Source organism: Sitophilus oryzae, unplaced genomic scaffold (genome assembly GCF_002938485.1).
Source record: "Sitophilus oryzae breed Bouriz unplaced genomic scaffold, Soryzae_2.0 scaffold_1637_pilon_pilon, whole genome shotgun sequence".
Taxonomy (NCBI): Eukaryota; Metazoa; Arthropoda; class Insecta; order Coleoptera; family Curculionidae; genus Sitophilus; species Sitophilus oryzae.
Genome location: NW_022146322.1, coordinates 540,872 through 551,886, shown reverse-complemented (window position 1 = coordinate 551,886; position 11,015 = coordinate 540,872). Strand labels below are relative to the sequence as shown.

At 31.9% G+C, this 11,015-nt stretch overlaps 1 protein-coding gene across 1 annotated transcript; it reads left to right on the top strand.

Annotated features, from left to right (window-relative positions):
- Positions 1-790: 790 nt before the first annotated feature.
- Positions 791-4,895, top strand: LOC115880576 (nuclear receptor subfamily 2 group E member 1-like; the record flags this gene model as incomplete). Its single annotated transcript, XM_030897832.1, has 3 exons — positions 791-1,030; positions 1,091-1,172; positions 4,633-4,895. Coding segments are annotated over 3 exons (585 nt in total), but the record flags the coding sequence as incomplete, so codon positions are not given.
- Positions 4,896-11,015: the final 6,120 nt, after the last annotated feature.

The following is an 11,015-nucleotide window of genomic DNA, read 5'->3' as shown; positions in this document are numbered from 1 at the left end:
TAGTTTATTCTTTAAACTGTTGACTTATTTGGTACAGGCACTTGTAGTATAGTGTTTCCGGAGACTGAGCTGCGAACAAATCTAACACAGCGGAAATATTATTTTCAGCAAAATGCCGTTTAACTATCGTAACTTTTTCAGAAGTTCTGAAAATCATATTATTTTATACAAAATGATTTATTTAGTACCTTCAATTTTTTTGAAGGTACTAAGGTACTATAAAACAAATGGGACATCAAATTTGATAATGACACAATTACATTTTTAAGGGTATTTTAATTTAGATTTCTCTGGGCCGTATTATAAATTTACTAATTTGAAGGTAGATTTTTACATTACAACTTTTAAATTATACTATTCCAAATAAAACGAAATTCTAGTCTAATCCAACTTTTGCATAAAATCATTTGGGAGATAATATTTGACCTTTTCAAAATTTACATGGGATTTTGTGCTCGTGTTCCGATGCACCCCACGGTATACTTATAATTTGTATATGTTTTAATTAGTTAAGTATTTTACTTAATACATATTATTCTTTATTGAATAATCAATTGCGCAATATTTAGTGTGAAACTTGGTGTTCGACAAATATATAGGCCTTTGCCTTCTACGTCTTACATTAAACGGTCAGATATTTGAAACGAAAGATTACTGTAATTTTACTGAAATTATAAGGGCACTGATCGGCACAACTTTGACGTCGTTTATATTTCGATCATATAGACTCTTTTTATAAACCTACCTGGTACCTTACATCTCATTATAATCAAATTATTTCTTCTAATAGGAAACAACAGCTAGACTTCTATTTATGGCAGTTCGATGGGTCCGTTGTTTAGCACCATTCCAAACGCTCAGTAAACACGATCAGCTATTGCTACTACAAGAATCGTGGAAAGAATTGTTTTTATTACATCTGGCCCAATGGTCTGTCCCGTGGGATTTATCCACTGTTTTGGGTTGCTCTCAAGCTAGAGAAAGGCTTCCAAACGACGTTCACACAGCTACAGAGATTAAAACAATACAAGTAAGAAATTTATAATTTTTAACAATTATTAAACATTATTTTCATGAGCATTTTTTTCAGGAAATAATGTGTCGGTTTCGACAGATATCACCAGACGGAAGTGAATGTGGATGCATGAAAGCTATATTGCTATTTACTCCAGGTATGTTTAATATATACAGTATGGTCCCCGGATTGTCTTTTCAAAAGGAGAAGCTTTTTTATTATTGACATTTTCAGAAAAATGCCTTCTTCAAAAAAAATTAGCTTGTTCTAAAATGTTTAATGCCGTTTATATTTTTCAAATTTCCATGCCGTTATAGAGAAAATTAAAAAAAACATGAAAATATGGTTGATTTTTAGTCACAGTCCCAAAAATCAAAAGGCATTTTTGTAGTAAAAACAAGGCGTTTTGGTGGTTCTCGAAATGTCAATAATAAAAAAGTTTTTTTCCTCTTGTAAAGGCAATCCGGGAACATACGGTATAGTGTTTTAAGTTTTAAATAACATATTACCAAAAATATCATACGCTGTAAAGAATGAAAGTTATTAGTATAAACTATTATTTTTTTAAATGGGAGTAGAGTAGTTAAGAAGGTTGATTATGGTGGTAGAGTAAAATATTAATAAACTAGTAAATAGCGCTAATAAACAAGAAAAAACAGTTATAAATAAGAAATATTCGCAAGGGACAAACATTTTTTTTTGTTTTTTACGAGGGTTTTTAGCGTTTTTTTTAGTTATTAGCGTTTTTTTTTTGTTTATACTTCCATGTTTTTTCTTGTATAGTAACAGGTTTTACCTGTTTTCTAATGTTTTACTCCTCTACATTGCATAATAATTGCATTATTATTACTTTAGTTACTTTAGCCGTAAGTACCGTATGATAAAAAACGGCGTCAAAGATGGCTGAAAATGAAAATTGATGATAATTTTGGCGAGGTCAATTACTAAAAATTGACATAAAACTTGTCAAAATTTAACACTACTTGTAAAAAGATTAAAATATTTATAGAACATTTCGAGACACGTGCAAAAAACGTTTTTTTTTCTCGATTTTGATCTAATTTAAAAATAATATTACAATTATACACCATTACAAAAACACCATTTACACATTACTATACCATTTAAAAATAATATTTACTCAATATTAAAATAAATTACAACCTTCTTGCTAAGGCCAACTGGCAGTAAGTGCCATTAAATAATGAAGAAGAGTATGAGGCAAGTAAATTGCCAAAAAATGTCATACCTATGTGGCGGATTCATCTCTCCAAAAAAGTCCTATATGGGTATTTCGCCATTGCAAGAAAATCTACAAAATAAAATATTTATTTTTTGTAAATACTGCTGCGTTACTCCAACGGAGACTAATTGTCAGCAGTTAGCTTTACAGATAAACAAATTTGCCTAAGGGACTAAAAATGCGTTTCGGAAAGTTTATCTCTTTCCATCGTCGGAAGCAAAAAAAATACAAAGAACAAAGAAAAACAATTTAAAATATCTAAATGCAACTATTCGAGAACACTTTAGTTTTTTTTAAACAGATACGTCTACAAAAATCGTTGACGTTCTGTTAAAATGACATTATATCAAGTTAAACTTCAAAATTAACAATTACTACCTGATAACTACTTAATAAGGTAAAACCAAAAAGCTTCAAACTTTCTGTATTATTGTTTTTAATTTGTTTTTAATTCTTACGTATGTTATATTTATTTATATTATGTTCTTTAAAATTAAAGAAGCGATTGCCATAATTACTAACATCTACAAATGCATGAGCAATAGTGCTATCTAGTAAGCAAGGTTACTGGTTCGAATCCAGCTCTGGACATGGATGTTTAATGTGTGTGTAAGTCTGTGTTTGTCCTAATTTAAACGTTCAAAAAATTGATTAGCTGATCTGTTGCGGCTCGTCAGGTGCAGTAGGTGAAGGGGCACTTCACCGAAAAAAATACTCAAATTAGAGAAAAAACTTTACTGCTTAAAATATTAATTTAGTTTAATATATTTACATGTATCTAAATAATAAAATGGTAATTTTTTATAAATTATTTTTTTTTCGGGTGGACCTCTGCATAATAGATCCACCGCATCGTTAATTCCGGCCGAAAAAGTAGCATTATTGGCCCGCACGCGCCTACGTTTCCACGAAGCCACAAGTAAAGAAAAAATATTTGTGAGCCGAGCGGATGCACGGTTTCCATGGTAACGTGACGTCAGCCTAGCGGCAGCATGTAAATTCCCCGCCCCGAAATTTGTTATCGGCGACCGATGTGAATGAGTTTTTGGGCAGTTCGCTTGGTCTTCCTTTATGCTAATATTCGGCTACTTCGGCGAGTAATTAACCATGTAAAGACTGTAAAGTTTTTGTTGATTATTTATTGTTGTTTGTTAATGGTTTTCGTTGATTTAACTTGTTGATTTTTGCTGTTTGTTTTGTTGTTGTGTTTTAAAACTGTTTTGTATGTGTTAAAAAATGAACCCAATCAATGACTTGGTGTGCAATTTGAAACATGAAAAATTGAGCTGATTTGCAAAAATTAGTAAGGTTAGTAATATAAATAAGTCAATTTATTTTGGTTAATATTGCTTAGTAAACATTAATGTAATAATAATTAATGTAATAATTGAATAATAATTAAATGGGTCCTAATAATTGAAACGTTATACCTATGAAAATTACAATCTTATTTCACTGAATTCTCTATTTTGAAAAAAAATGTCGGTTACAACGTTTTTCGGGGAAACCCTTCAATAAATAGTGTTCGCCATAAAGTTGAATCCATATGAACGTTTTTTTTTGGTATTAGAGTTTAAAAAAAAACTTTTTGTGGCAATCAATGTTGCTTTTAAAAACAACTTAAAATGCACCAAGTCAAAGGTGAAACATAATTTTGTTAGTCACCTTTTTTAAAATAATAATAATTTAACCAATTTTTAAAAATTTCTTTTAAATATTTTGTATGCTCCCAAATGTTAGCTGTCAACTTTGACTTGGTGCATTTTAAGTTGTTTTCAAAGCAGAAGTGATTGCCACAAAAAGATTTTTTAAAACTCTAATATAAAAAAAACGTCCATATGAATCCAACTTTATGGGGGACACTGTATATAATGTTTATTATATTTAATTTAAATTTAATTATATTTTTACTGGATTGCAAAATAATGTGTTTATCAAAAACTGGTTGTATCTCTTTTTACTTAATGTGTTTTAGCCCAAACTAAAACGAAAATATTATAGATATTAGTGTATAAATAATAACAAAAAAAATGTTGACAAAATGGTGAATGCAGAAAAAAAATTTCAAATATTTTAAAAAATGTTGACAAAATGGTGAATGCGCCAAAAAAAATTTTCACCTGCGGCGCAATTTAAAAAAATTTTTACTCTCACCAAAAACTCTTCACCTGATTTTATAACCACGAGCCGCCACTGTAGCTGATTAGATGTCGTGAAAGACACGTGACAATTAAGTGGAAAAATATATCCCAATTCTCATTAAGCAGTTGTCTTTGACGCCGTTTTTTTTTCGATCGTTTGGTATTATTATAAGAATCAATTAGAGAGATTTAGTAAAAAAGTAATTTTAATTAATATAATCCTTTTTATATAGAAACCGCCGGTTTGTGTGATGTCCAGCCAGTAGAAATGCTTCAAGATCAAGCACAGTGTATCTTGGGTGACTATGTCAGAATGAGATACCCCAGACAACCTACCAGGTTCGGAAGACTACTACTACTAGTTCCTAGTTTAAGAGCCATCAGACCCATAACTGTCGAATTGCTGTTTTTCAAAGAAACTATCGGCGAAATTCCGATTACTCAGTTGTTAGGTGACATGTATAATATGGAGAAATGCGCCACAGGTGGACAATAATCAATCGCAATGCTGCTTGGAAACAAACGGAGTTCCGTAAGCTAGAAAGTAAAAAAAGTTCTTTTAATTTAGTTCTTTTATTGCAAAATAAAAACACTAAATCACCACAATACACCAAAACACTTTTACATTTACACTGGACGCGCGTTTCGCTAACCATGTTAGCATCATCAGCAGATGATTATAAACTCATTAGAGTTTGATTTGGTTTTTTGGTTTATAAACTCATTAGGTAATAAAATAGGGTAATAAAAATAAACTCATTTTTGGTTTATAAACTCATTAGAGTTTATAATCATCTGCTGATGATGCTAACATGGTTAGCGAAACGCGCGTCCAGTGTAAAAGTAAAAGTGTTTTGGTGTATTGTGGTGATTTAGTGTTTTTTGATTTTGCTGTGTAACACCAAAGGTTCCAACCCTCAACTGTAATAGTTCTTTTATTATCAATGTTTTAATTTTAGTTACTATATTATATTAAACACATAATCATCACTGAGGTTGTAAGCTGCAGTACAACACATTGTTAGTTCAAATAACGTTGATTTTATGATTCTAGGCAATGTTTCAGGGTCAAACTAAATAACAAATTCTAGTCTACAAACGTCTCTCTCTCTCGTGCAGTAAACACAAACATTCCAATTAACCAAAAATCTATCGAGATAAAATATCTCTTTTATTTTTTAATTAAATTCTCTATTTTTGACGTCCTATTTTTTTGTTCATACTGTATTAGTGGTATGGTTTTATTATAAAGAAACAATGTGAATTCAATGCTAGCTTTGATCAATACCCAATAAGAAAAGCATAAATATGTCAAGATTTTGTGTTTTTACAAAATCAAAATGAACATGTTTCATATTTTTCAATTTCTGTTTCACTATTCTAGTTTAAACTTGTAATTAATTATAGCTTTAAACTGACTTTTTATACAGGGTGTTCCAAAAAACATGTGCCATCTCTCGTGGGGAGATTCATTCCTCACGTAAAAATAAGATTTACTTGTCATATCAAAATAGGTCCAATTCTGCTTTGTTTCGTAGCTACAAGGTGTTAAAGTCTTAATAATCTTTCGATTTATTATAATTTTCCTCCAAGTACTTTTAGTGATTTGAATGAAATTTTGAGGGTAAAAGTTACTATGAGTACTACATATTTTGATGCTAAAAAAGTGTAAACCTTTTAATACCAATAAAGTTATCTCTTGATATTTTGTTGAATTCGGCCTCATTGATGAGATAAACTCAATTTTATTAATCACAATTAATAAAATTAAAATAAAAATAAAATTAAAAAATTATATATTCTACCTAATTTATTATTAAATAATATTACTATTAGTCCAACCTACAGCAATTTTAAATAAAAAAAATAATGGTATTAAAGATAATTACAAAAAAAACTAATTTTAAAAGGTTTTAACATCCTGTAACTCTAAAACTACCATACATACCGCCATTGCTCGCTGACGAGTATTTGACTTTACAATTTTTCTCCATTCCGTTCTATTGTGAGCTGCCTCTTTCCACTCATTCTGCTTGTTAATTCCCTTTAAGTTTTCGTGGAAAATATCCTTGAACCCTTTGAATTGTCCACCTGGCCTCCTCTTACCGTCTACAAGCTCACCGTAAAGCAGAGATTTTGGTATGCGGTTTTCTTGCATTCTGCATATGTGACCAGACTTTGTAATCATGACTTCAATACTCTCGCAGTTAGCTTTTTGAAGGATCGATACGTTTGAGACGTGATGGAACCATTTTATTCTTAAGAGTTGTTTAAGATGTCTCTGTTGCAACTTGCTTTAATGCGTTCATGTGTCGGCGGTACGGCACCCAAGTTTCGCTTCCATATAACATGGTGGGAATTATTATCGCTCGGTACACCGCAAGTTTCGTTTTTGTGCTCAAGTCATGATTGTAGAAAACCCTGTCTTTTAATTTCCAGAATGCTCTTGAGACGCTGCTAATCCTGTGTTGAATTTCAGAGTCGATATTGGCCCTTTCCGAAATCAAACTGCTGAGGTAATTGAATTCCGCTACATATTCCAACAGTTCATCTCCGATTTTTATAGCATTGTTGTGATCTTCCGGGGAAGTGCACATGATTTTAGTTTTATCGATATTCAGCTTAAGTCCCAAGGCCTCGTATGCCCATGTATATATGTTCAACATTTCTTGCAATTGCTGTAACGTATTAGCAACTAGAGCACAGTCATCAGCGTATTGAAGTTCTGTGATGAATTTTGTACGTGTTTTTGCCCTGAGTCTTTTTATGTTGAACAGACCGCCGTCGTATCTGTATCTATATCTAATGCTCAAACCTCTCTCCTGCAGTTTGCTGTCCACTATAATGGAGAGCGCTGCCATGAATATATTGAATAGGGGAGGCGCTAAGACACATCCCTGCCTAACGCCTGTGTTTGTTAGGAATGGATCGCTCAGTGATCCATGATATGACACTCTTGATTTGTTGCTGTTATGGAGGCTTTTACACACTGTAAGAAATTTGATGGGTACTCCGAACTTTTTCATAATTGCCCAAAGTGCATCTCTGTTCACAGAGTCGAAGGCTTTAGTTAGATCAATGAATGCAACGTAAAGTTTAGACTGCTGCTCTTTTACTTTTTCCTGTAGTTGCCGGATGGAGAATATGGAATCGACGGTACCGCGGTTGGTGCGAAAACCCGTTTGCGATTCTGGGAGGATATTTTCTATATGTGGGTGCAGGCGGTTTGACATAATTTTTGCAAGAATTTTTCCTCCGATAGCCAGTAGTGAAATTCCTCGGTAGTTTCCGCAGTCTGATGCACTTCCTTTGTTCATAAATATATTCACTATATTCGCGTTGCAAAAGTCCTGAGGTACCTCTCCGCTTTCCCATATGACATCAAAGAGAGCCTTAAGATGACCAATAAGTTCTTTACTTGCACACTTATAGATTTCCGCCGGAATCGCCTCACAGCCAGCTGATTTGTTGTTTTTAAGCTGTTTTATGGAGTCCTTTATTTCCTGTTCTGTTATTGGAATGTCTAATACATCGAGGCTGTTATACTGAGGTATTATGTTGAGTGCTTCCATATTGGGGTTGTTTTCTTGGTTAAGGATATGGCTGTAATGCTCTTTCCAGCGGTTTCTGATTTGCTCTTCCTCTTTTAGAAGTTCGCCATTTTGTGCCATGATTGGGCATCTTGCCTTCTTAGTTGGACCGTATACTTCTTTTACAGCCTCGAAGAATTTCCGATAGTCGTGATGCGTGGCATACTCCTGAATAACTTTCTAAAACTATGCGTTTCCACACCCATATTTATAGGTTTTTAAAAGTTTTTTTCATATTTTTGATGAGGAATCAATGAGTACTTATTTAAAACTTTGGCAATTATCATTTATTGTCAAATTTTTTAAAAGGTTGCGGTTAGACTTGGATGAAGGCAAATTAATAAAATTGCGTTTACCTCATTAACTCGACAAAATATCAAGAGACAACTTTTAATCGGCATTAAACTGCTTAACTATTTCGCCAACAAAAGAAAAAAATGTCAGTGGAGTACATGCTTTTTTAGAAAAATATTCCAGTGGTAACCCATATGCAATATGGACGTCCATGGTGAATATATCGACACTTTTTTAGCTTTAAGATATGTCGTATTTATAGTAACTTTTACCCTCAAAATTTCATTGGAAACACTAAAAGTAAGTACTTGGAAGAAAATTATAATAAATCGAAAAAATATTAAGACTTTAACATGTTTTTGTGGCACATGTTTTTTGAAACACCCTGTATATAACATAATAAATACAAATAATGTAATTATAATATTTATACATTTTTATTATTATTTATACATAGTTTTATATGCCGGCCTGTGTAATATTATTATCTGTGTTTACGCTACAAAAGCAAATTTTATGTTTCCCAATTCAATGTTGACAGAATTTCTGAGACCTGACATTTAATTCTTGATCAATATCTCAAAAGAATCTCTGAAATTTTTATTTTTGAAAACACTAGTAGACATCATTTTCAACTTATGATCTACCATATGGGCACCTTGTGGTTGAAAAATAAACCTTGTTAAGGTGCCCATTCACATTATGTTTGTATATTCTATGGATCCATTATGGTTGTCTGTTTGGGCTTTCGCCTTTCACTCGGAAACGCTCTTTTATCTTTGAAATCGGCTCTTGCTATAACAAAATCACGAGAAGTGCGACTAACTTTTTTTTCCTAGCGTTATTAGCTTTGTTCGGGTTCTTGTTATTACCGATTCTGAACCGTTCTAGAACTCTGCAGCGCATGCGCAAATGAAATAATGTCTTCATATTTCCTTCTGCGCATACGAATCACAGTTCTAGGACGGTTAAGAATCGGTAATAAGAGAAACCCGAAGTAAGCTATTATTTAAAAACATTTTTCACTTCAGAGACTATCAGAAAGGTCATTTGATTAAAACTGACGATATGTTTGTGTGTGTGGTGAAGGCCATGGAGGAATAAGAGAGGGAAGATGCTACTACACGTATTTCTGTAGGATAAAAACAGTCTCACTTCGTTGTTTGGGCGGGGCCAAAAGTGGGCTCTTTGTGCAGACCTGATTAAATTTCAAATAATAAAAACAAACAATGATTAAAATTTGCCTTGAGCTAATGTAAAATCATTGTGTAATATTAATCGTGTGTATCGCAATGAACAAATTACTTGGCATTACTATACCAAAGTTAAAATAGGCATAAAATACTAATTAATGTTCATTCGTTAATTTGGTCATTACGGACCTGCGCGCTCTTTATGTTACCTCTGAAATGTTACGCCGATAAGTTTCTACGAGTCGATACCTTTCCTGCTCTTACAACTGCGTACAGCACACGACACCATGGTTTTTAAGGTTTTTGTAATCGAAATCACTCAAATTTTCGATGAAAAACATTAAATTTTGAGAAATATGCACAAATTACAAAAAGGACCACATCAAATATGGCGGGCGGCTAGGTGAACCTCTTTTCGCAACAGCTGTAGAGTCTCCCCTCTCTTATTCCTCCGTGGGTGGGGCGAAGGCACAGTTTTCCTGCAGCTCAAAAACTGACAGTCCCAAAACTGAAGATTGCATCGTTCGACGTAACTGCATTGTGTATCGCCTGACAAAGTTTAGATCTTCAATTCAGATCATACAGTCCTAGAACTGCTAAACCAAACCTTTAGAGTAGCCTTTTAGATGACAATCGATGATAACTTCTATCGGGTGCAAACTTTTGTATCATTTATTAATTGATATGAAAAATTGATTCAAAAATTAATATTAACAATTAGTTAAGTCAAATTTATTCAATATTTTTGTTAAATAGATTTGAGATTTAAATCTCCTTTCTTTTTTTGTTCTAAACTAAATATTAGTTTTTGATAAATGTTTTTGTCAATTTTTAATAAATGGCATAAAGTTCTGACGGAAATAATCATTCATAGCCACTTAAAAAGTCACTACGATGCCATTTTCTTGACCATAGGGTATGTTTGTATTAGCATAATTTATATGACGTTTTTTGAAACTAACCACTCTCTATTAATTCTAATAATTCTATAGATTTGTATTTTGTAATAGAAATTATAAAAGTACTAATTATATTTTTTACATGATTCGATGTTACTTTTTTTAAACATCTTTTTATGAATTTTGAATTATATTTTAAGAACTGAACAAGAATTCAACAAGTTGTTATATTTCAGAAATTAGATGTGTAGTCAAGAAATATTGTATAATTAATTCTATTCTGATTTTTGGATTTACAATTATAAATATACTGAATTAAATAATATTTTGTAAAGCAACAGTTAACAATAATTTTTATTAAAGTTATAGTTCAAGACTCCAGAATTATATGTGTCAAATTTGTATTATTTCACGTCAATAATTAGTAATATATGTAGTTAGAATTTTACAATTAATTAAACTAGTCTGTTCTGTGATAATAAATTGTTATTTAATTTATTAGATATAGTTAAAATATAAAGTTTAAGCTATATAATGTAATATAGGTGTTTTAACTGAAACTATATTAAAATAAAAGTCACTGTACTGTATAGTCTGTTCAACAAGAGAATCCATGACAGCGACAGTTGTGTCTGTCATA